This window comes from Spea bombifrons, chromosome 3 (genome assembly GCF_027358695.1).
Source record: "Spea bombifrons isolate aSpeBom1 chromosome 3, aSpeBom1.2.pri, whole genome shotgun sequence".
NCBI lineage: Eukaryota > Metazoa > Chordata > Amphibia > Anura > Pelobatidae > Spea > Spea bombifrons.
The window spans coordinates 16,054,711-16,079,628 of NC_071089.1; the positions used below are offsets into that span (position 1 = coordinate 16,054,711).

At 36.5% G+C, this 24,918-nt stretch overlaps 1 protein-coding gene across 1 annotated transcript; it reads left to right on the top strand.

The window, feature by feature from the left end:
• Positions 1-48: 48 nt before the first annotated feature.
• CHGB (chromogranin B) lies at positions 49-23,967 on the top strand. Its single transcript, XM_053460415.1, has 5 exons — positions 49-200; positions 11,263-11,306; positions 17,959-18,049; positions 19,697-21,414; positions 23,560-23,967. Exons 1-5 carry the CDS (start codon positions 152-154, stop codon positions 23,641-23,643), a joined length of 1,986 nt encoding a protein of 661 aa, XP_053316390.1. The 5' UTR covers positions 49-151; the 3' UTR covers positions 23,644-23,967.
• The last annotated feature ends 951 nt before the right edge of the window (positions 23,968-24,918 follow it).

Here is a 24,918-nt window from a genome sequence, read left to right on the forward strand (position 1 = left end):
TGAGCTCGCAGGATCCGGCTCTAAAAGAGCTCTGAATACGGGAGGCGACACAAGAACCGGCTCTCTAAAGAGCGCAGACACGGGTCCCCTCCTAAGGAGCCGCATCCTCAGCATCTCGTTACCTAAGACACACCGGGCAAGGGCGGGGAAGATGCCGCCCGTCGTGGTGCTTCTGAGCCTGTTGTTGGGCACCCTGGAAGGTAAGTTATCCCTGGTGGACGCGGTGATGGTGGGGAGAGAGCGGCAGGAGGGAGCTTTTAGCAGTACCCTGGAGAGCAGCCCCTTCTCATCAAGGGACGCTGAGCTCAAATCCCCAGCTTCAGCACCAAGGACAGATCAATGGGATCCAGTCATCAGGATGGAGAACAGATTCTAGAATTCGGTTTGGATTTTTTTGGGGTAAAAGTTTTAACAATAAGTCTTTCGGGGCTGGAGGTATCTAGGGCTATATACAGGCACAGCCAAGTCTAGTGGGTTATAAATGGAACCACCATATGTAACAATTAGGACAATGTGGCACCCCATAGAACTGGCTACAGATCCAAGCAGGCTATTTCCTATACTGCTGTCACCAATCTGTTAAGTTGCTGCTTCTTTTTTTAGAGACAGTCATACAATATTAATAGAAAATCATTTTCTATGATGTTTATACACTAGAAATCACAACTGAATAGGAGCTATTGCTTCATTTTCGAGATCCACGAGAATCCCCAGCTTAACAGTGCTAGATATGTGCTGATTAATCAGACCCTATATAGATAGAATCTATATGCTCTGTTTCTATTGAGTACCTGGAAATCGAGTTGAGGAAAAGACCCAAAATGCCATTGGATTTCCAAAACCCATGTCAATTGCATATATTATCCTTAATAATATCTATACATTTGCCAAGTGTTTTCTTGCTAGCTCACTAAATTCAGTTGCTACCTAAATCTGTACATATATTTCCATACAATAAAAATGTATGGGGGGGTTTAAATACTTTTGAAATCTTAATTCCCAAATGCAAACATTTCTTCCTGGCTGTATGTCACGGCAGGCTATTATTATTGGTGTAAGGATATGTTAATACCTAGATTTGATCAACTACAGCTTTTATTACAGTGCTTCATAATAAAAAATACTTTGTAAATAACAGGGTGTGTTGTTTACTAATAAGAGGGACGCCTAGTGGCCGACAGAAGCACTGCAGCTTTTACATACACTACTGGACTAAGATGGCTGTAGCCTGATGATATCCGGATTGTTTTCTAGTGATAAGTTAATAATATATTCAAAACTGTATTTCCATGGAAATCACATATTTACAGTGGGTATATAAGTATCAAAGAACAGTTTTGTCCAAAATAATGTGAATATATATATAGAAATCAGCCACTTGCTAGTACACCTGATCTCAAGCAGAAATACTCATACAATATAAGGGGTTGATCTCTGTAACCAGAACTGGACAGCTTGACAGAGATGAAGGATTTTTTTCCAACTGACTTTTTAGGAATGTAATACGTGTAGGAGTTTGTTAATCCATTACATTTGAACAGCAGGGAGATGGATCGCAGTGCTGGGATCTGTAATTAAACGGGTTTACTGCTGTCAAACTGAATGTAATTCAAGTTTATCAATAGCAGTCTTTCTTTCTGCGTAGTGTATGCAGTAGGGCCATATTTTGGACTGGACTCATTCCAACTATTTTTTTTATTTTCAGTTTATCTTATCTAATGTCAGATTCTGTTCTATGGATAAGTTGTAGATATCTTGTGTTATCTGTTTCTTTTCTAGCATATTGTCAGATACTTGTAATCTTTCTAGAATTCATTATACTTTGGGCATTTAGGGCTCTTATCTAATTGTCCTCGAATTTCCCATTTGCGTTATCTGTTAAAAAAAACATGATACAGAGATTTGGAGAAAAAAAATTGACTAGCTAATCAGAAAGTGGGGGTCAGGGGCGTGTTGGAAAATATCAGATCTTGGTTACATATTGTATAGGATGAGACAGATGATGAAATTAATTCATTTGTTTTTTTCTCAGTTAAACTGTTCTTGACAATCACCGTGATTTAGGGATTTGCCTAAAACTTCACAATGTTTCAAATGCAGTCTGGGAAACATTTTCTTTATTATGAAGCAGTAAATTTGTATGTTAGGGTTCCCTTATATTCAAAGAGTCGTGGACCCCAGAGATGCTGTCTCTTGGGAGAAGAGGAATCTGTGTCTCTTTTAACATGGACCTCTGTTCCCCGGGTCCCCGGGGTACCTGGAGTACTGAGATGTGAATGATCAGCCCCTGTATAGCTCAGGTAATTGAGGAGAAGGATGGAGGCTCCTGGCTGCAGCACTAGGGACAAGAATTACAGGAGGTGCAAAGCGAACAGATCGTCTGTGACTTGGGGGCCACTCGCAGCATAAGCCCCCTGCAACCTATAGTATTAAACCACTAGAAACCACATGGGCTAAATATTACATTGCCCAAGCAGCGCATCAGGCGATATAAATATTCCTACTGGAATCACATATAGCCCCCCAGTTCTTTTTGATCTTCATCTCCTATGATCATCTGCCAGCCTGAACAAACACTAGTAGGAGTTACTCACCAGGAGAAAAAGCTCTCCTCTGCTTGTGATTTTAAAAGACTTTATAAACCAAAAACATTTTGTCCAGATCTAGCGCTGGCAGTTTGTAACGTGAAGCGCTAAGGCTAGGTCCCTTGGTTTTGCCAATCCTGCTGCTGACCTGGATTGTAGTAATTTAAAGATTTTTGCCGCCTTGTTTTTTAAGTCCAGTTCTAACATGGACATTTGTTGCTGATAATGCAATCATTTCAATCGCTTCTACTATTCTATCAGCTTAGTAACAAGGGTTCAAATGTCTGAGGGTTATTCATACCTGCATGTTATATATGAATATGATAATGCAATTATGTGTCTATTTATATATATATATATACATTACTTTGATTTTTACCAATAACTAATTATCCCATCTAATGCAATTGGTTTGGGATTACCACTACAAGGGGAGAACTATATAATATATATATATATATATATATATATATATATATAGATGTTTGAGCAGGGCCTGTCTCACCTGTTGTTTCTGTAAGTCAAATTGTTATGTTATATACTTGTTATGTCCTGTATACCCTTTGTACAGCGCTACGGAATTTGATGGTGCTACAGTAAACAATAAATAATATATATATTTAGCTGAATCATATCAAATATAAGTGGCTGGATAGAATGTAATTAGTCATTTATGCTGTAAATGTGATTGTGAAATGAGATTTTTATTGAAGTATATAGTGTTACTTTCTTAAAGCTGGAAGGTAGAAGAAAACGCTAATGCATCTGTATATTAAAGCCATTCCACAAGGTATATATATATATGGTGTATGAAAGATAAATCTACATTACCCATCATATATTTGCTAGATATATAAATTGTTAGTAATGTAAAAGCTTGTGATTAATGTAAAGGATTAAATGTCTTTAGGTGGGATTAGGGTGATGAGTGCACCAGTGTCTAAACATTGGACATCAATATTTTTGTTTGCAATTAATAAGTGTTATTGGAAGAATAACCTTTCATTTTGGTAAAGGAAACCATGTTCAGTTACATTTTGGGAAGAAGTTGGATAGTTGCCATTTAATGTACAATTTACATAAATTGCCTTCATTTTACCCTGATTTTACCCGTATCGGGACTGTATTGTGTTTTTTTTATTGTTTCTGTTGATGAAAGTAGAATTTTTATTATTTCTCACCAATTGGTTGTTGATCCATCCATACAAATTACAATTTAAACACCTGTTTCTGCCTTGAACTATAAAAGCTATTATGCAGTAAGTAATGTTATATCACAATTAGAGCTCAGTAATCAGAACAATCGATTCTTTAAATAAAGACCAAGCATTCAGTGACTGCCTTTCAGTTAATAGTTTCCAGTCTTATATGTGAAGGACACTGAGCCACCTCCTTTGATTTACAAATTAGTAACAACCACAATAAAAAAATTGAAGAAATTCAGTGCAATGCATTGTGATGATGCATATACGTGTTTTATATGTTTCAAAAGCACCGGTGGTTTTCTTTTTTAAAACAGTTATATATATATATATATATATATATATATATATATATATATTTTTTTTTTTTTTCCAGGCAGCTGCATATTAGCCATTTGTATGTGTTTTAGCTCTCTTACTTTGGTCGAATCTACTAGCCAAACTGCTTATCCTACTGCCCGTGGTAAACAATAAATAAGAGTCTCAATCACCCAGCCTGACATTCTGCCTATAGAAGAATTAAACAAGCAGAACTTCATTAGCATTGCCATAAAGAATCAGCTCGGTGTGGTGATTCGGCAGTGACCCAAAATATCACATGACTAACAACAATGGCGGCCTCTAAGTCTGCAAAAAAAATAAAAAAGACATAAACTGTTTTTTGTCAGACCTAGCCTACTTTACTGTACAGAGAGATTTATACTTAAGGAGAAAAAAAATCTTTTCCATGGTACCTTTACTATGACTGGCTGCCTGTAATTTTTTTCAAACGTGCCACCCTTTGCACTTACCTGTATAACAGAGCGTGCATTATTTATTCTGTTATTGTTGAGAAAGTCCTATATACAAGGCTGACATCAAGTCATTATAGAGAATGTACTGCACTCAACTGAACAATAAGCAGCTTTCTCTGACGGCAATACGGTGGGCATTCCAACCCTGAAGGCATGTGAGCAATTCTACCTTTTAAACCATTCATGAACAGATGTGTCCCGATAGACATGCACGTTAAGTGCTATTCAAAGGACTGAGTTCAGGCAGATTGTTTCAGTATTATGAAGAGTTAATCCTAGCGAGCTTCTACTGCAAGAGTAGCCGGACTGGCCCTGCATAATAGTGAATAGAGTCCTTTGGTACCAGCTATAACATCTCATAGGAATATGGGTACTATACAGCGCTCATCCAGTACCTGATCCTAATAACCATTTTCAGGATTGTTTCAATCACTTGTATCATGCATATACATGATTCCCATGAAATTCACAAATCCCGAGCATGCACCATTTAACCTCATACATGCATATTGACATGTTCTAGTACTAATGAGTAAAGGTTAAACGCAGAAGATGTGCGATGTTTGGGAAGGCCATGTTATGCCGCAGTTAACCTATTAAGAATTGGTGATGTTTTATGGTATCGTAACTTAGCCCCAAACAAAACCTGTCGCTTTTCAGTTTGGTTCGATAGATTTACCTATATAAGGTAGGTTTTATATATATATATAAAAAAAAAATATATAACCTACCTTATGTGTAAAACAAGGATTTTTCCTCCTCATTAAGTTATTCCTCTTTGGTGACTGACCCCCTTTTGTGCAAGCTGATTGTAACTATGGAACGAGGAGAAAGAATAGCCGGGGAAAGAAATTAATTAAAATGATAGTTTTGTCATGTTTTCCCTTAGATCTCAGCTTTCCTGAAACGCATACTGTATCTCCAAAACACCTACAAAAACCATGTGCTATAGCTATAAATTTACTGATCTTCATAGTAATCACTACCGCAGTACAACCCAAATACATGAATAAATAAATAAATAAGGTATTTCTTTTTGGAACACAAAGTTCCAAGAAGTGCAGATAAAGACATAGTCATGGCTGGCTAATCTATTAAAGGGTTAAGGGGCTGCTTCCATTAAGCAGGCACTGCATGATGGTGTAATTGTGGCTCTTGGATTTAATGTGCATGGCTGATTGTAAAGAGAAGTTCCTCCAAATTCTGCATAAAACGTGACAGTGGATTTAAGGTGACATTAATTATTAATAGCAAGACTGGAGATCAGACAGCGTATTCCTACAGGAACAGATCAAAGCATCTTGTATTATGAGCAGGGAATAATCATCCCTGAATTAACTAATGTATTTCTCATTTTGGGTTACCAAATATAAATTTGTTTACAGGCAAAGTAACGGAAGGGTAGCTAAAAGCAACAACGTCGCTATAAAATATGAAGCATTTTTATTTAGAAAGTTACAGAAAAGCTCAAATCCAAAAAATATCTTGGACTACCTTGTGTGCTGAGCGCTTTGGTCTCAAGAGCTTACATTATTCGTGCATCATATTTTCGGACTATCATTGTGAAGTCATGAGAATCGTACAGGCCAATGCTGACATCATATTGATTTTGTTAAGTTAGTCTTGGGATTTCGTAACACTGTATTCTTCTGGAAAGAGAAGATCACTTACTGGATTAATAGGGCAATGGCATTGACCAGACTCTAATGATCATTGGAATACAGTAAACATGACACACTAGGAGACCTATTAATTGGCAATAACCCGGTATTTCCACCCCATTGAGTGTTACTATGTGTTATGTTTCATCCAGAAAGATTTATTTAAGTTTTGTATCCCTAATGTTTGGAAATCCCTAACTATACAGCTTTCTTTTGGGACATGAACTTCTATAGGCTTTTTAGTCTCCAAATTATTTATAACATATTTTGAGGATTTATTTTCTTTAATATAAGAATCTTTACAGTAGCAGCCCATTTTGCGTCTGCTGGAATAAGTTAGGTAGCCTTAGCATAAATTAGATTTCCCAAATTGCTTTCAGCTTCAAAAGAGCACGCTGAATTCAACACAAATATATTGATACTGAAAGAACAGGCATCTGGTTAAAATTCATTCTGACTCTTTTTCTGCATCTCCTCTCTTCCAGCATGAAAGGGTCCGACGGCTAGTCTAGGCTCAAATGTACATATCTCTGCGGTAGGGAATGTTTGGGAAAAAGTTATACATACAGTGCATAGGAAGATTATACCAAATACATGCACTTAGTACTTGGAGGCACTTCATTCAAAATGTCTCTAATATACGTGTGATGAGTTTATTGTGTTATTGGAAAAACAATGCATTGATGCTCATCAAAGACTCAAGTATGGTAGCCCATTCCGAGCTGGCTTCAGACTTCTTTCCGATGTTTCCAAAGGTTACTGCTAATTTTACAGTTACCAGTTTTTGTAAATAGTATTCAGGAATGGTTGGAGAAATACATGGTTGTATAAAAATTGACCATCTGCATCACAGCTGCTTTTAGCATGGGTGACAATAAATCAGTACACAGACTTCATCGTTTGAAATTGCTGCAATAAGATGCATGTTTTATTAACATTACTGAGTTAAGTTCTTGAATAGAATGGGGGGGTTTTAAAAAAACACTTAATCCTCCTCACTATAACTGTGCAGTTAATGTGTGCTTAATTTATTATAATCTAATGATGACAGTAAATATACACCTTTGTGTATTATGTTTTTTTTCTATTTGTTATGTTGTATCATGTTATATTCTTCATCGGTATAAAATAAAATATATACATTGTTAAGGCTTTTTTCTTATAAAATTCTTTCAGTTCCTCAATCAAATCCTCACTTGTAATAAAGTTTTACGAATTCAAAAGGAAGTAAGATATGGCAATAATATGAATGTGTCCTATCATAGAAAAGGAATAATCTTTATATAGTTATAGATTTCTATTAGCATAATGAGCAGGCACTCACTGCTAACGGAGCTCAGTCTGCAAAAGTGGCAAAAATAGGGGAATATACTTACCTCACAAAAGGAGTCTTGGATGGCATCCCAGAAGTCCAGGAAAATGGGGGAGTAAACTTGGCACAGATAATCCGGAAAAAACTAAGCCCTCAGCAAGAAGGATTTGGGGCCTAAAGAAAGAAGGTGCGGTAACATTTTCTTAACAGAGCCCTCCCAACATTAAAATGATGCAGAATTGGAAGCAATCCAGTGATTTCCCTACAGAGAAGCAATGCCAATGGTTAACTGAGATTAGATTACAAATTAAAGAAGACATTGCTTCTTTTAAAGGCTTGGAAGATGGAATATCTGAATTAGAAAATAAAGTGGATGACATCACTGAGGTATAGAATTAACTTCTTGCTACCTATCTGGCTTTAAAAAAAGATGTTGGTAGACAACAAAATAAGATACTGGATCTGTAACACCATTCAAGAAGAAATAATATTTGCATACCTGGGTTTCCAGAATCTATTTTGGGTAAGGTTTCAAATTAATTTGTGCAAGATTTTTTTTTTTGCATATTTCCTTCAATCGATGTTCCAGTAGCAGATATTATACTTGACAGAACACATAGGCCACCCAAACCCAATGGAATCCCCACAGAAAACCAATGGGATGTATTAACCAAAATTCATTTCTTTAATCTAAAAGAACGGATCCTTAGGTGCCATATACAAGACGAGGAATCCCCTGAAATATATACAACATTAGAATTGTATTCAGACCTTTAACTGGGAATAATCCAGAAGAGAATTGGCACCTGTTACTTTATATATCTCTATTATTCTGACCTCTCTGTGCACTTTGGCAAAAGGGGCGGAGCCAGAGAGACAGCCTTTCCCCCATTCTGCCAATCAGGTTCTGCCCTTTTGCTGAAGTTCACCTGGAGGCCATGTCATCGGAGAAGCAGAAAAAGAAAGAAGAGAGAAGAACAAAAAAATGCAAGAGAAGAACCTGAGCTGCGTAGCAAGTAAAAAGGTTCCAAGAGGGTCTGTCCAATACTAAAAGAATACATTAAACATTTAATAGGCTGTAAAAATAACAATGACTCCAGTGATGTCACCATGACATCATAAGGGTAAATATCTTGTTCCAAGAAAATGTAAAAATAATGGTCAACAAAGTGTAAAAAATAATACAGATTTAAAAGTGATTAGTTTTCCCAAACCTTTATACCCGCCATTAGCAGGAATGATATCTAAAAGGCTACTGATTATGCATCTACAATACTACTAATGGTAGCCTAAAGTGAAATGTCTTATAAACTGGCTCATGATGTGTACTTTTCCCTAGAACAACTATTGAGGTGGGGTTTGAGACCAAATGACATCCAAAGGTCCCAGGTGCATAGTTATGTTACTGCAAACTAAATTGCATCCTTCCCACTGTTGCCCGAAATGGCAATGGCAACAGACCCGCCACCACTCACATTACTCAAAGCTAAATTATACCATTTGTTTAGGATGGATTGGGTGGACTCCACACTGACAAAAGAAAGTCCACTAGGAAATTCTTTACCATGTGGGGTAATTATATTGGATACGTTGGATACTAATGTTCAATCCTTAGTCGGGTCCACATCTTGGGACAGTCTTCAACTATTGAGGGGTAGGACCCCCATAATAATACTAGATGCTACATGATAGGGACATCGGTCCGAGGGGAACAGGGGTGGCGAGGGAGAAGAGGGATAATATGTTATTTTTTCTTTCTCTTTCCATTAAATATTTAACAACTTGGGACATTACTACTCATCAAGGGCAGAAGGGACAAGGTGACTTATCTACGCAATGCAGCATTTGACATGTATGGAGCAGTGGGGTTTGGTTGTTCGCTCTTTGTTTTAGTTCATATTCTTTTGAGTTTTGTCTCCATTTGAATGCTTGGATCCACTCCAATTGTGCACAGCCTAGTATGTAGCATTCCCACAGTGTGGGGCAAATATATTTGGCCTCATTGCACTTGCTATTTTTGAATGGTTCTGTTTAAGCAATATTGTTTTTCTGTAAAGGAATATTGTGCTGCGCAGCTACTGTGAACATGTGGGGTGGTGTGTCGAAAGGCAAATGCTGTGTGATGTAACCTTAATGTGCCTGATATGCAGGACCGCTTTTTGTCACTGCTTTTCTTCTTTTCCTTCTCTCTTTATTGTACATTATGTGATGTAATTTTGCATTGTTTTGTAACCTGACATATGAAAGAGCAGACAAAGCAATAAAAATAAAAAAAAAGTCAAAATAGGTCCGCTAGAAATATACCCAAAGTACAAAAATAAGAAAAAATAGTCTAGAACGTAAAGAGGGCATTTTACACCCTTATAAAATAGCAGTCAGCTACTTGCACTTACTATTACCCTTTGTAGATGAGTAAAAGATTTTTAAAATAAAAGTTAATGAAATATGAACTTTTGAAAAAATCAAATACAATTTATAATGTTTTATATGAGATGATCAAAATAATGTTATCTAAAGAATAGATATTTGCGTGGGTACAGCAAATGAGAATGAAGAAAATGACAGCTAAACACAAATATCACAGAAATATTAAAACAGCCATTCTCACGAAGGGTACAAATCGGTTAATAGACATCAAAAACACGGAATATCTGACGCATTCAATTCAAAATACAGTTAACGTATATGATCCTAACTGGGCTCCTTTGTCCAGAATTATTAACAACGAAGATCTTTAATTAGTTTGATGAAAAATAACAAACTAAACAAATTACTGAAAATGTGAAAGTATCGGTATAGAAAATACTATATATCTAGTATGAGATAGTTATTTACTAACTCACCATTTAGGTTTAAGGTCAGAAATATTTGGTTCTTTTTATTTTACCTCTTTGTTTTGTTACATTATAATTGTTTTATTAATATATTTAAAAATTATACTGTTCTATTACATTATCCTTGAACATTGTTATGTTAACATTGGGTTAATTATCTTGTGTATAAATTATGTGTAAATAGATACTTTAAAATTCTAATTCCCCCTCTTTTTTCCTAACAGGTGTCTATTAAAACAGCTGGGATATTCATATATGTAACTTCAAAGTCTTCTCTTGGCAGACAGCGTTCTCAGTTGCTTTCATGTGGAAATCTGCTTAATATTTTTGTCTAATAATCTAGCCATTTATTTTAATATATTTCAGAATACAAAAATAACTCCTGATTTATTGCGTTCTATTCATTTTGCTTTTAATAAACACTGATCACATCACATAAACATTATCACCCAGCGAGGCTCCATTTTTTTGGTGACAGGGTTAAATGTATAATGAACCTTAAAAACGTAATTCAAATTTTCATGTGTTTGTGATGACCCAGTGGAAATACCTCCAAAGCTGAAAGGGATGATTGGGGGAAAACCTCCTGTTTTTCCTCTATCTTGGAAACTATGATCCATCTCCTTCACAGCCTAAGCAGAATAATTCCCGGGGAAAGCTTTTGAGAGCGAAAACTCTATGTATTTCTATAAAATATTCAAACATTATATACAGATGCAAAGAATTTCCTTCTCATCTCCTACGTTGTCTTAGCAGGAAGAATGTTTTACTATCACATCAGTAATTGATGACCAATGGAATTATTGTTAATTCTAATGTGAGAATTAAGAACAGTAGGGGGTTTATGTGACCATTTTTTACTTTTCTTTTCTAGTTGGTGCGGCTCCATTGGATAAAGAAGAATATCCTGGAGAAATGGTAGGTTATTATTCTTTTTGTTTGTCTGTGATATTGATTCCAATATTCCTGGCTCCTTGGTTGATCCCCTGGGCATCTTATTCGCATTGATCTGAAATCACAATCTACTATATAAATGTCTCAATCGATGGACTACCACTTTTGGTCTTTGAGATGTAATCATAGAAGGGAATCCATTTTTAACCCATCTGTAGATAATCTAAAAACATGTTTTCTTTTACTTGTAAAATACCTATTATCCTGCTGTCAGTAAAATTAAACCGCCATTGTCTATACAATCCATGATCCACCAAACCACAAAGTGAAGACAGTGGGAAGTATAGTTTAGCAAAGACTTGGCTGAGGGTAGTTGATATCATGTAATGTACTGGGCAGATTCCTTACTCTCAGTATAACCCGTATCCACTTGAAATATTATTGTCCCAAATATAAATTCCTTCCAACATATTCTTCATGTCTGGGGAAAAATCTTTACAATATTTCATTTTTTAAATGGACGTTCTTTTTACTTTTGAATGGGGTATGTGGGTGACTTGTTTTTTTTGCGGCTCATTAAATGTGTATCTCTGCATCGCACATATCACCTCCCTCGTTTTACCGGGGTCTAAATATGTGCTTATGCCATATATATATATATATATATATATATATATATATATATATATATAGTGCCAATAAAGCCACAATAATAATGTTTTTTTGCATATAACATATTTTATGATTTCATGTTTGTGACCCTTTGTTCTAATGAGTGAATGGGGAGAGAGTACTAAATGTTATATAGATTTAATAGGAACTTGCATTAATGTAGAATATGATGCCCTTTTAAATCCTTAATTGGAATAGTTACTGGAAGATAAAAGCAGGCGCTGCAAAAAACCTAGACAACAAACAATATGAATTTTACAAAACATTTTTATATATAAATCAATGGCAAATCCCCCAAGTAATTATTGTAAACTGCCCATTCTATAGGATTTGTTTGTATTGAAACAGAACCAGCCTCGTTAATTATTCAGACCTATTCTTACTATTAGCTAGTAAGATCAGTTACCAGTTACCAAGGTGAACAAAGCAGTTTAACTGGTATTATCTTTTTTATGACATTTAAATATGGGCAATGAGGCAGTGCGATGTCTCTTTGCGGCTCCCTTTGTTCCTGCAGGTTTTTGGTCTTTACTCCATCGCCTTTTGTGTTGTCTTGGAAATTGAAGACCTCATGAGCTAATTATAGAATAGCTTATCATTGGTGAACCTTTTGTGAAAAATCAATTTAAAACATGAGTAAGGGGGTGATTGTGCTAGGAAAGTCAATATTTGGATGAGCCAACATGTTCCTGACTTGCTGTCTCTTGTGCGGGGAATGGTTAATGAGGTTGGAGAACCTGTATTCTTCTCAGTGTTGTTCCACTGCATCCCTGACCTAGAATATGTGTCATCGGAGACGTTTAGGGCTGTGGTTCGCTTCGCACGCTTTATGAAAATAGCAGAATGTTTCCGTAGCGGTACTAGACAATTTCTGGTTCAAAGTGATTCTCGTTACGTTCTCTTGCACTGTAGGACAAAAATACATATACCATTTATTCACTAGAGGTTAAACTGTTTTAACCATCAAGATTTGTTTCTGTTTCTATGGCAACTGCCTGTCAGTGCCTGCGTTTGTGTCACAAAAAAAAGAAGACATTTTATACAATTTAATAATTATTTCAGAAAAGGTTTTTTGGCCATTTAGCAACAATAGAAATTATTCTAATATTGGTTTTAGATATAAAGGTATAAAATTCACAGAGTAGGTAGAACAGCTCCGTTAGTAAATCTGTGTTATAGGTCTTTACTGATTAAAATAAGCAATACTATATATTTTATAATATAAATATTTTATAATATATCAGGTGGTGCATATACCGCCCAAAGCAACCGAGAGTCTTGATTACTTTAATATGCATTCAATAAACCTACTGCAGGAGGAGCTGAAGCTTTAGAACCTCAGTGCAGTCTCTCCTCTGTGGTCCAACAGTTTATGTCGCTGATTGTAGAGTGCTGCCATTTAGTGACAGGAGAGCTTTTTCTGTTCATGCACATCGGTAGTCTCATTAGACCCCTGGAATGCTCATAGTGCCAGTGTTGGAGCTGACTGGCAGTAAATATATCATGTTACAAGACTTGTCCATTCCAGCTACACTTGCAGGATGCGGCTAAGACTACCCGCCAACGTCAGTGGGCGTTCCCGCTGACCTAGAGGGACACACCCCCATTTAAGGGGGAAATGGGCGGGGAGCGGAGAATGTCAGGGCCCCGCTTCTGCGACCCAGAGAATTTGGGTGTCGACCCAGGGAAGTGGTGCTTCCCCGAGTCTCCAGGCAAAACCCGGAGAGTTCCCAGGTATGGGCATGGGTCCTGAGAGCCAAATAGCTGCTCGATAGGAAAAGTGGGAAATGCGTACACGGTATCCTGCAGATTCCCACCATGCTTTTAAAATTAATAGCTACAAAAAGGGGCAACTCAGCTATAATATCCTTTAAAGTGCATACAATGGCTGGAATGAGCCTTTAAGAGTATAATGATTCAGATTCGTACGAATTGCAAATTTACAGGATCTTGGTAAATACGGCGATTCGTACAAAGCCCTGAAAACTAGGCCAATTCCCCACGAATTGGACAAAAAGCAAAGCCCTTCATCTGAGGACAATATGACGGCACATTGCCCTCAAAATGGTGGTGCTTGTGGTGACGTCCTCTCCTCAGATTGGAAGATTGAGGAGATGACATCACAGCACCGTCACTATATTGCCCTCATTTCATGTCCCCTCCTCCGGATTGGAAGGTAGGACGTCACTGCAGCGCCACCCTTTTGGTGGAAGTTGACAGCTTATGTTCGCGGAGATGCAGATGAAAAAAAAGACAATTAAGGATTGAAGATTAAAGAGAGAAGAGAAGGGAGGAGATAGAAGATGAAGAAGAAGATGTGGAAGTGGTTGTTAGAAACGGTCGGTAGAGAATGTGAGAGAGTTAATGAAATGAGAGTGTGAGTGACAGTGTGAGAGTGAATGAGAGTGAATATGGGTACCGGGCAATAAGTTTAGTTCCCGGATTAAAAATGCCCCTGAATCTTTGGCTGAACCGAATCGGCAGGGAACAAAAATTGTTGCCCGAAAACGAATGGGGATAAAAACAAACCAAAAAATTGGGGCGAATGATTTTTAGGCCATTTGTGCATGTCTAATAGTAATATACTGTATTTTTGTGATTCTTGATCCCACTCAACTAACAAGATTCAGGGTGTTTCTGTGAAATATGGGTCAGTTAGCCTTTTTATGACTTAGATGAAAACCACTTTTAAACTATTAGAGATTAATGGTTAAAAAATGCACTGTGGTTAAAATTAGACATACAATCTTATCTGGGTGGCAGATGTTAATATCAAAAACTCAGCATGTGAAACTGCAATTTTAATTAAGAGCATGAAATGGAGAAAAGAAGAGAAGAAAAATCAAAGTGTCCCTCTGAGCTTTACAGTAAATATAAGCTCAGTCATTAACGATTTGCTTCGTGACTGAAATGGTTTTTTGTCAGTAAATTTTTTTAAAAGCCATTAAAATCATGGGTATGTATCAGAATAGAATGTACTCAATTTGATATAAACAAGTTCAATCAGGATTTAGGGAAATGCAAACAAACCAGAGTTAGACCCTATAGAGTGGCTGGTGGACAAACAGCAAGGATGTGTTAAGGCTCTAGGGACAAGGATATGGAAATAGGGTAAAAAGAACATTTTCATAAAAATAACACAATTCTAATGAGATGTATCAAAGTTTATGTGCCCTTTCTGTCCAATACGATCTTATTAGAACATTTCTTTGCGGTGACTCATATCCATTGGGACATGTATCGCGCAAATGACAAGATAACACATCAAACCTTTGCTAAATATTAACAAGAAACGAATCCATTTTTAAAGAATGGCTTCATTTAAGTACTTGAGTCTGTGAACACGGTAGTAGAAATGTAAGTCTGGACCACTCAAGCGATGAGCGAGTGCTAAAAATAATCAACCTTGAGGGCAAAACGCATTTACCAAACAACACAGTCAGCGCTCACTATCCAGTACTGAAACACATGTACAGGAAAGGATCATTTCATTGTATAGTGGACAATCATATTGGTTAGTGTTGTTGGCCATCAGCCAGTTTGCTTGACCAGTTTTGGATAAACTCGTCTTCTTCAGAGGCGTCATAGTTGATATGTTGTTTGGAAGTTGTCGTTTCAACTGAATTGGCCACCTTGAATTCATAATATGGCCTTAATGTGTGACTTGAAACCAGTCAATAGCCGTCATCACAAGAGCTGTTGCCACCTGAACACATAATACGGAGTAATAAGTGAAACGCATTGTAAGAACATGTTTGCATTGGAGCTAGGCCATCACCTAGACCTTATTTATGTTCTGTGTTAAAAAGACTGAGGTGGCTGTAGGCTTTTAAGAACGCTTTATAAATAGCCTGACGTAATTAGAAAATAAATAACATTTAACTAAATGTCTATTCCTCGTCTATTCTGCCCATTCTTCTATCATCTGTAAAAGAGGACAGAATGGAGAGGGGGTGTTATAGAAACATTCAAACACAAGAAGCGATTTAGCAGAAGTAAAAAAGGGAAGTTTATTTCAAAGAAGAAGAAATGTTAGAACAAGAGACCAAAATCTACAACAAGAGCATCAGAGAGATGTAAATTTGACTTTACCGAGAGGAGCGTAGATAAGTCGAGAAGCCCCCCAGTAGAAGTTGTTAACAGTAAATCATTTAAACATGCATAGGATAGGCGTATGACTGTCCTGAATATAAGATGAGACAAATGAAAGTCATTACAGGAGGAAAAAAGGGGTTCTTGCTGTCTAATTCTATGTTTCTATGTGAAAAAACATGTCATAATGAAACGGAAGCTAACAGCTGTCTCGTGTTGGCATTGACATCTAATGTTCATTGCGTTATACGACTTCTGGTAATATAGATTGCATTCTGTACATTAAGATATTCACGAGTTGACAGAAAGTTGTTTTCTGTGATACCTGAAAGATGCATTTTAATTAAGGCAGACTTATTTTGGGACACGTCTTTACTATAAAAAGAATGTTTAGGTTGAAAGTTAACACCCCTGTTTTTAGCCGTATATACAATTAAAATTTAGACTGGGTTCGAAAGGAAGCTGGAGCGGCTAGGAACTGATTTTTAAGGACTAACTGAAGAATTTGTGATTTAGTATTCAGTGGCGATTAATTAGGTTAGATTCTTAATGTAAAAATCAATAGGCACTGAATGTGCTTTGATGAAACATTCGGTTACGATAAATATAAACTGCCTTTTTTTAAGTTTTTCAATGAAATATAAATTCTGTAGAGTTTCATTTTTGCATAATTGCATTCATCTGTCATAAAAACAGGAGTGAGGATTGTGTTAGACGTGAACATTCTGAGATAGTCCAAACATTATTTCTGTACAGTTAATGCATTAACTTAAACATGAAGCCCGATGGGGTATTATAGGTGTTTTTAACAAATATTAAATCTGAAATTTTCAATGAATAATAAATCCCCCAGGGTATGATGTTCATATCCCACTCATCCTGAAGTCAGTATTTATCTAGCCTTGGATCCATGCCTGTGGGGTAAAAAAATGAATAGATTTATTACCGAGTTAAGTACCTAAAACTCCAGGAGATTCGGGAGCATTTCAAGTACGCCAGTGTCCTCAGGGCCCCTGTTCCCCCTGGGCATAGTGCTGTGTATGCATGAAGGTGTCTTGGGACTGTAGCCTCTGAAAATCCAATATGAGAAAAGAGAGAGAATTTTTTGTTTTTTTAAACTTGTGCTTCTCCGAAGCAGAGTAAATGATGGCAGCAAATATGAAACCAGCAAGACCAACAATGGAACAGGTCTTCAGTGTCACTTGTGCTAATAAAATAGTTTGTCCACTCTTCTTCTTATGCCACTGTTGTGCATTTTCTTTGGGAAAAGTGTTTGGTACCTTTACAACGGCTTTTCTATAAACTAGTACTCAAGAATTAAGTTCTTCTTGAATGGGAACATGACTAAGGAGGCAAACATAGGGAAAATTTACCGTATCTTCTTTGGTGAGCTGGCAATGCATGACCTGTTAACCTATATAGACTCCCAGGTGGACCCAGGCAAACGATCTTCACTCTTCGGTACTTTGACACTAGATGTTTCTTAGGAATTTTCAACAAAACCATGGGGTGAAAATCTCTGATTTCCACTTGAGAAATATAACAGCAAGTTCTATGGTGAAGCTGGGGTTTACTGAATAACACTCTCTTGCATCTGTAGTCAACAGTTAGTAGACTGTAATGCTTGTGGCTTCTGCATGTTAGAGTAATGATAATGAACCATGAAGTAGATTAGAAAAAATTGTCAGGAAAGCTACGTTGATATTTATTCTACTGATGCTGCATGGCAGTTTTTGCTCAGGAAAGGTCTGTCTATTGAAATAAACAGTCAGCTCTGTGGTCAACCCCTGCAACATTTTCTGGTAAACAAAAAATAGGTTCTTAGGTGGGTTTGTAAATATTAAAGCGTTTGGATTTGTAATGATGACAGTTGTCCACCAAACATTCAAATTGGTTGTACATTTATTTCTAGGTAACGCGGTGTATAGTAGAAGTACTTTCCAATGCTTTGGCTAAACCCAACGCACCACCAATTGATCCAGAATGCAAGGAAATTCTGAAAAGTGAGTATTTTCAATTATTTTTTCAGCTCATAACTTTGACATTGATTTGTCCAAATTTACAGTTGTATTAATATCTGGAAGACTGAATGATACATAGCTTACTTTTCAAAATATGTTTTTATATATATTTACAAATATTTATTTAAATAGCCCTATTCATGTTCAAGGAATAAATGAAAATATGCCAAATATTAGTCTTAAAAATCCTTAAAATCATTGCGTCAGTCATACTTGACTAAATTTTAGCGGTATTTCAAGGGTTTTGTACTAGATTTTTTTTTTCAACAGAACATCATTAACTTTTATATAGCTAAATTAAAATCCAGCTAAATCTAATTATGATCTTAGCTCCATTCTCCTATTTTCAAAGCTATTATTTCTGCTGGCCTGGAAATGAAAAGAAAAACTGAGACGTGAAATTAACATCAAAGTCAAATATCATAAAAAATTATATACAGATTAAGTTTCTTTGTGCAAATGGCTTTGCTCTTGTACTTGAAACAATGCACGGAAGAAACAAAAGTAAAATGTTTAATGTTCTATTGTAAAAATGTAAAAAATAGCATTGGATTGGAATAGGAAGGGTGTTACCCTTTTATTTACACATATAATAAGAGATCGGAGGCACAAATTACCTTTCATTTTGAATATTTCCTTAAAAAAATAAAATTATATAAGAACATATTTTTCTCTGTAATAAATAATGATAATGACTGAAGAACTGTGAAGAGAAAGAACACATTCTGGGCATGTTAGATACCGATCAGTATAAATGTGGCATATTCAGTAATCATCAAATTTAGATGATTACATTTGGAAATAAATCAAAGAAACCTAAAAGTGGATGAAAGTACTTGGCAAATTCAGTGTTCATAGAACATCTTTTGACTGTAAATGGGATTGAACGTCAGGTGCATGTCTTGAGTTTCCTGCAAACTGCATGGCTTGCAGTAAAAAATCATGGTACGTATTGGAGTAGTGACCATTCACAAAAGGTGACCATATGAGATGGGCTATGGTGGCCTTTAAGATATAGGTTTATGGCATTTTAAAAGACTCCATTGTCAAGAGCAGAAAATATTGAATATCTATTAAGGATACCAGCAATGGAATAGTCGGTGTGACTGCTGCCTGGAAAGTAACAGGAATAGAAGATATCAGCCAAATGGGACATAATTACATTTAACAAGTCAATTCCTGTATATTAAGAGTAACTTTGTCGCTGATGATTTGCGCTATTGGCTGTACCTGTAGCACTTGATATAATCTCTGGGATTGAAGTTCTATAAACAGGGTTCATGACTTTAAGAATTGGAGTCAGACTTGGAATTCCATATTCACATGCAAGCCCAAACTATCAAAATGACGATGGAATTCCCATGGAAAAAAAATGTTGGTGTACTAAGTGTAGAATAGCGCTGGCTTCTGCATTAAAACATTGTTAAATCTTGCAAAATGCTCCTAAAATTCCAGGCCCAAAGGGCCTTATTCAAGTAAGGTTTCCATAAATGAGGAAGATATTATAATTATCCAGATAGTCATTCTTACGTTAAAGTATATATTGTTATACCTTTTATACAGGTATGTAAAAGTCTGCAATAATTATATGTAAGTTCTTGTTCTCTAACATTGTAAGCTTGTTTTTAGGTACAAGGCTTGGCCGCAATGAAAAGCAAGGGGAAATACCACAGTTTGAAACAAGGAACCTCAAGGAAATGACCCTCACTGATAAACACCTACGTGAGACCAGTGAAGAAACTAAACAAGAAGCTCCAGAAGACAACATTTCACAGGAACAAGATGAAAAGAAGAGGCATCATGAACAAAGTGAAAGTCATGAGAAAGAAGAGGAAGGGAGAGACAAAAAGAACCATATTGAGGAAAATGAGGAAGATACAGGCCATTCCAAAGAAAGAGACTTTATAGAGAATGAGGGAGAAAATAAAGATCACAAAGACCATTATGAAAATGAAGAAATAACTAAAAAAGACAAGGGCAACCTTGAATCAAGACATGATATTTTTGATAAGAAAGTTCACACATCGGATAAAAGTGTGGAAGAGTTCTCTGAGGAAGGTGATGAAGAACCTAGAAACTTTGAGGAAATAATGAAGAGACACCATGGACATATAAACTGGAAAGAAAACCTAAAACGCCCAGAGGAACATCAGACTTCTCACTCCTATGAAGTATCTGAAGAGTCAAAGGAAGGAGAAGATGAAGAGAAAAGAAGTCATAAACCAAATCATGACTTTGGCCAAAGGTTGCTTGGTTATGAGGAAAAGAGAAGCCATGAAGCTGAACAAAAAAAACACATTGACTTACACGAAGAACAGCCATATTCCCGGGCACAAAAAAGATATTATGGATTAAACTCTTTTGAGGATGATATGAAAAAGAGTCACTATGATAAAAGAACACATCATGAAAACCAAAGCTCAGGAGAGTTAAAAGAAAAGAGGCATTTTCATAGAGGTAGCGAAGAGGAAAAAGAAAATAGTAACCAAAGCGATGAAAGTTATGAAAATGAACCAAACAGACAGCATTTCGAAGAAGTAGAGGAGAAAAGGCTCCATGAGCAAAGAAAGAGATGGCCAAATGGACGAAATCCAACAGCAAGATATAATTATGAACAAAGCAATGAAGATAGCAATGAAAGTAAAGACGATATTGACAAGCATTACTTTAATGACAGGGGTGACAAAGAGAATCTATTTGCAAAAATTAGGCATCAGAATGAAGGAGAATCACCATACAAGCATGATGTGAAAGAAGACAAGAGGCACTATGTAGGTGAAGAAATGGTAGATGAGATGAAAAGATTCTACCCAGGGTATTCTGAGGAGAAAGAAAAAAGACATAATAATGAAGAATTAAGAAACCATCACTTTGGGGGAAGTAAAGAAGATGCTGATGAATCAAACTACATTGACAATGAAAAATTCAAACGTCATTCTGAAGAAGAGGGAAGGCCAGTCAATAAGTATGGCCTCGCTGATAACCAACTTAAATGGAAGAACAAATATTTTGATAATGATGACTCCCAAATTTTAGACAGTGAGGAAGAAATCAAGCGTAACATGCAAAGCAAACACATTTTTCCTGAATACAGTGATTATGACTGGTGGGGAAAAAAGCAACTTTTGGAAGATATGAGTCATGGATATGGTGAAGAGAGAACCTCACCCAAAATAAACAAGTTTGAAGAAAAACGGCAGTACGACAGAATGGATGAACTTGCTCAACTTCTTAATTACAAGAAAAAGTCTGTTGAGATTCCAGATTTTTACGAATCTGAAGAAATAAGAAAACGTAATTTTAATGAAAGAGGGAGTCTTGGACGGAGGCCTTTAACAGAAGAGGAGGTAAAAAAACATCTAGATTAGTTTTAAATAATGCTAATAATTATAAGTTTTTAATAATGAGAGAGGGGCGTGGAGAGGGGTGGGGTGGGGTGGAGGGATACATAAAGTGTCCGAATCCAGACAGTGAAGCCTGTGGCAAGGCTTGTAGAAGATGTTGGTGTCTATGGGAATTTAGTAAAAATTTCCACTAATGGTGGCCTCCACTTGAAAGGAGTTTCATACTTCATAAAACATTGATTATATCACTAAGAAATATCCCATTTTGTCATAACTCGTCATTGTTTTCCCTTTCTGCTATATTCATTTTTATTAATTTGCAATATCACAAGGTGCATGTGATGCAATAGCTGAACTCTCATGGGATTAAATGCAATTAAATGAAGTGGGATTAGTTTTTGTGTCTGATTCCAGTTTTCTAATAGATAAAGCATTAAAACATTATCTTTCTTTTCACCCTACCCATCCACCTAAAAAATAATATCACATCTCTTACTTATAGAGAGCTTTTTACAACTGTTACGTTTTGCAGTTCAGTATACATTACTGTGTGTGTTTGCAGACATTATAAAGCAATATGTGCGTATATTGTAAATCCATCTTATCATATTAACGTCCTACTCTTGGGATTTGCAGAGTTAGACTATCCCAAATTAGTCTACCCATCAAGACCTTTCCTTCACCAAGTCGCACCCCAGGAGAGAATATTCTCTTGAGTTCCCCCTGTCGTTCTTTAACATAAATGGCATCATACCCAGGGGCAGGGAGTAGTTGCTCTGTCCCCCTACTCTCTGCAGCTTTGTCACTGCTCGGTGCTCTGCTCCCTGCATGTCATTCTGCGCATCACCTCCCTGGCTCATATACTCTGGTTGTGTATGCTTGCATATAATGTTAAACCCCATGCGATCACACATTCACGCATATTCCAACACGATACTCTGACAATCAAACACACACTCTAATACTATATGAAGACACCCCACACACGTTTACTCTAACACCATAAACTAATATCCAACACAATCTAACATTACACATTGACACTGCTATAGACACTCACCATACACAAAAACTGTACACCGACACTCCCCCACATGCCCATTCTAACACCGTATATTGATACCTCACACAGCTTAGCATTGTACAGACATATACACTCATTGTAGCACTGACACATACACAGTGTAACTTGTACACTGTCAACTCCCAAACACACATATTCTAACCCGGTATACAGACACCCACACACATCAGGGATACGCATAGACATGGCTCATGGGGGACATTTTCACAGTTGCTGTACCCAGCGAAGGACGCTATCAATTATTTTTAAATTACAAAAAATACTAAATAGTGCCCCTGGGTTAAATGTGTGAATCAGTTTATTCCCTTTAGGCCCAACGTAATGGACAGTCAAAATACCACATGTATACTGCCCTTACAAATGCATGCATATAAACATACACACACGCGTGCATTAATGCTTGCCCTTAGACACACCTTCAAAACACACACACACTCTCTCTCCCCCTTCTCATTATTTCTTCCCTCCTTCTTCATCTCTCCTCTTTCTCCCTCTACTTTCCTGTTTTCTTGATTCCCATGGTAAGGTTGTGAGGTCTGTTTCATCTGTTTTTGAAAGGTTGTGAGGTCTGTTTTTGGTATCAATTGCTAGCACGCTATGCAGGGGAGCACTCAAGCAGAGGTCTGTATGAACAGGACTTGTACTTCAGTTAGAGGGAAACCTCCCCCAACCGGCCCTGCTCCCCAGGGATGAGTCTCCCCCTGATTAAGGCATCACTGGTACACATCATCTTTTGGTGGAAGCAAGTTTTACCTGGCATCCCTAAGGGTAGAATTAAGAAGGATTCGAGGGTAAAGACAGAAGTTAATTGTTATGCAGGTTTTTCAACTAAACTTTGCTATAGTGCAATAAAATATATCTTAATGTTAAACCAAATCTCAAAAGTCTGAACTAAGATGAGACCAAGGACTGATTAACGTATCAGCAATGGGAAAAGCAGATGGGCCAACTTATTCTTATTGGCCATCAAATTATATGTTTTTATGTAGGTTTGTCTTTTTTTTTATTTATTTTTTTTAACAATACTTTTCTTACTCAAACAATGCATTTGATTTTTTTTGTAGGAAAAGGAGTTAGAGAATCTGGCCATTATGGATATGGAGCTGCAGAAGATAGCAGAGAAACTCAGTCATAAGCGGCAGGGCTGAGCCACATAAGAACTGCAATAACTCTCAAAGCTCTCCTATATTTAGTTACATTCCTTGTCAAAATCACTGCCACTTCAAAAAATAAAAAAAAACAAATGTTGTTTAGCGAAGGCAAGCAAAATGTAGTTTCTTGTTCAGAAATAGTATTTTACACTGTCTGAAATATTCCATGTGCTATTGATACCAAGATAGCATGATATATAGCATATATTCATCAATATACAAGAGACATTTTAATACGCTTGTAATAATGTTTTCGTGTTTCTGTACTTTAATACATTTACGTTTTGAGATTTGAAATAATAAAAATGCAAATTAATCTTGCTTAGTGTCTCGGTTTTATGTTTTTAATTTGGACAAAATAAACTAAAATACTTGCTGATACAGAAAAACTTCCGGGTGCATTTGTTTTGTTACTTGACTATTATGGCTGCCATGCAAACAAGCTCCTAAACTGTCAAATGAATGATTGCACAACCTTATTTAACCCCTTAATGACAAAGCCCGTACATGTACAGGCTCAAAATGTATTGTTTTCAATGGGTTTAGGGACCGCGCATTGTCCTTAAGGGGTTAAAAAAAAATGATTGAGGCATTTCTGATAACACAAACATAGGAAATGAAGAACCATAACTGACATGGGTTTGCTCATATTTGGTTAAGGTTGATTACAATATATGAGAGCATGTCTAACAGGAATGGACTTCAACATCATTAGGAGATAAGAGAAGATCCAAGAAGACAAGAGAAAAGAAGGAAAGAGAAAAGAAGAAAGTGGGGAAGGGGGACAGACAGAAGTTGGAGGAGGAGGTGTAAACTCCGTGTTCAGAGGGATAATCCTTAAAGTGGAGAGGAGGAGAATCTGCGTGTGGTTGACCTTAGGTGGCGTCAAACTTTCTTTTAATAAAAATACACAGAAACATTGCTTGGTATCCTAAATCACCCAGTAACCAACTCCTTCTTATTAGACGTACATCCAGAAGAGCAATGAGAATTTAAGTTGGGAACATTCTTAAGACCGGTTTGAGCAGAATTTAGAAGAAAAGTATTTGAGGGGATCTCTTATTTATCATTAAACCATTGTTAATATTTTTAGCTCTAGGCTTCATCAGGAAGCAGTCATTTCAATAATGATCAGTATTAGTCAATATCTTGCCCACTTCCAACCTCCTAAAAACAAGCGATTGTGTATATATATATATATATATATATATATATATATATATATATATATATATATATATATATATATATATATATATATATATATATATT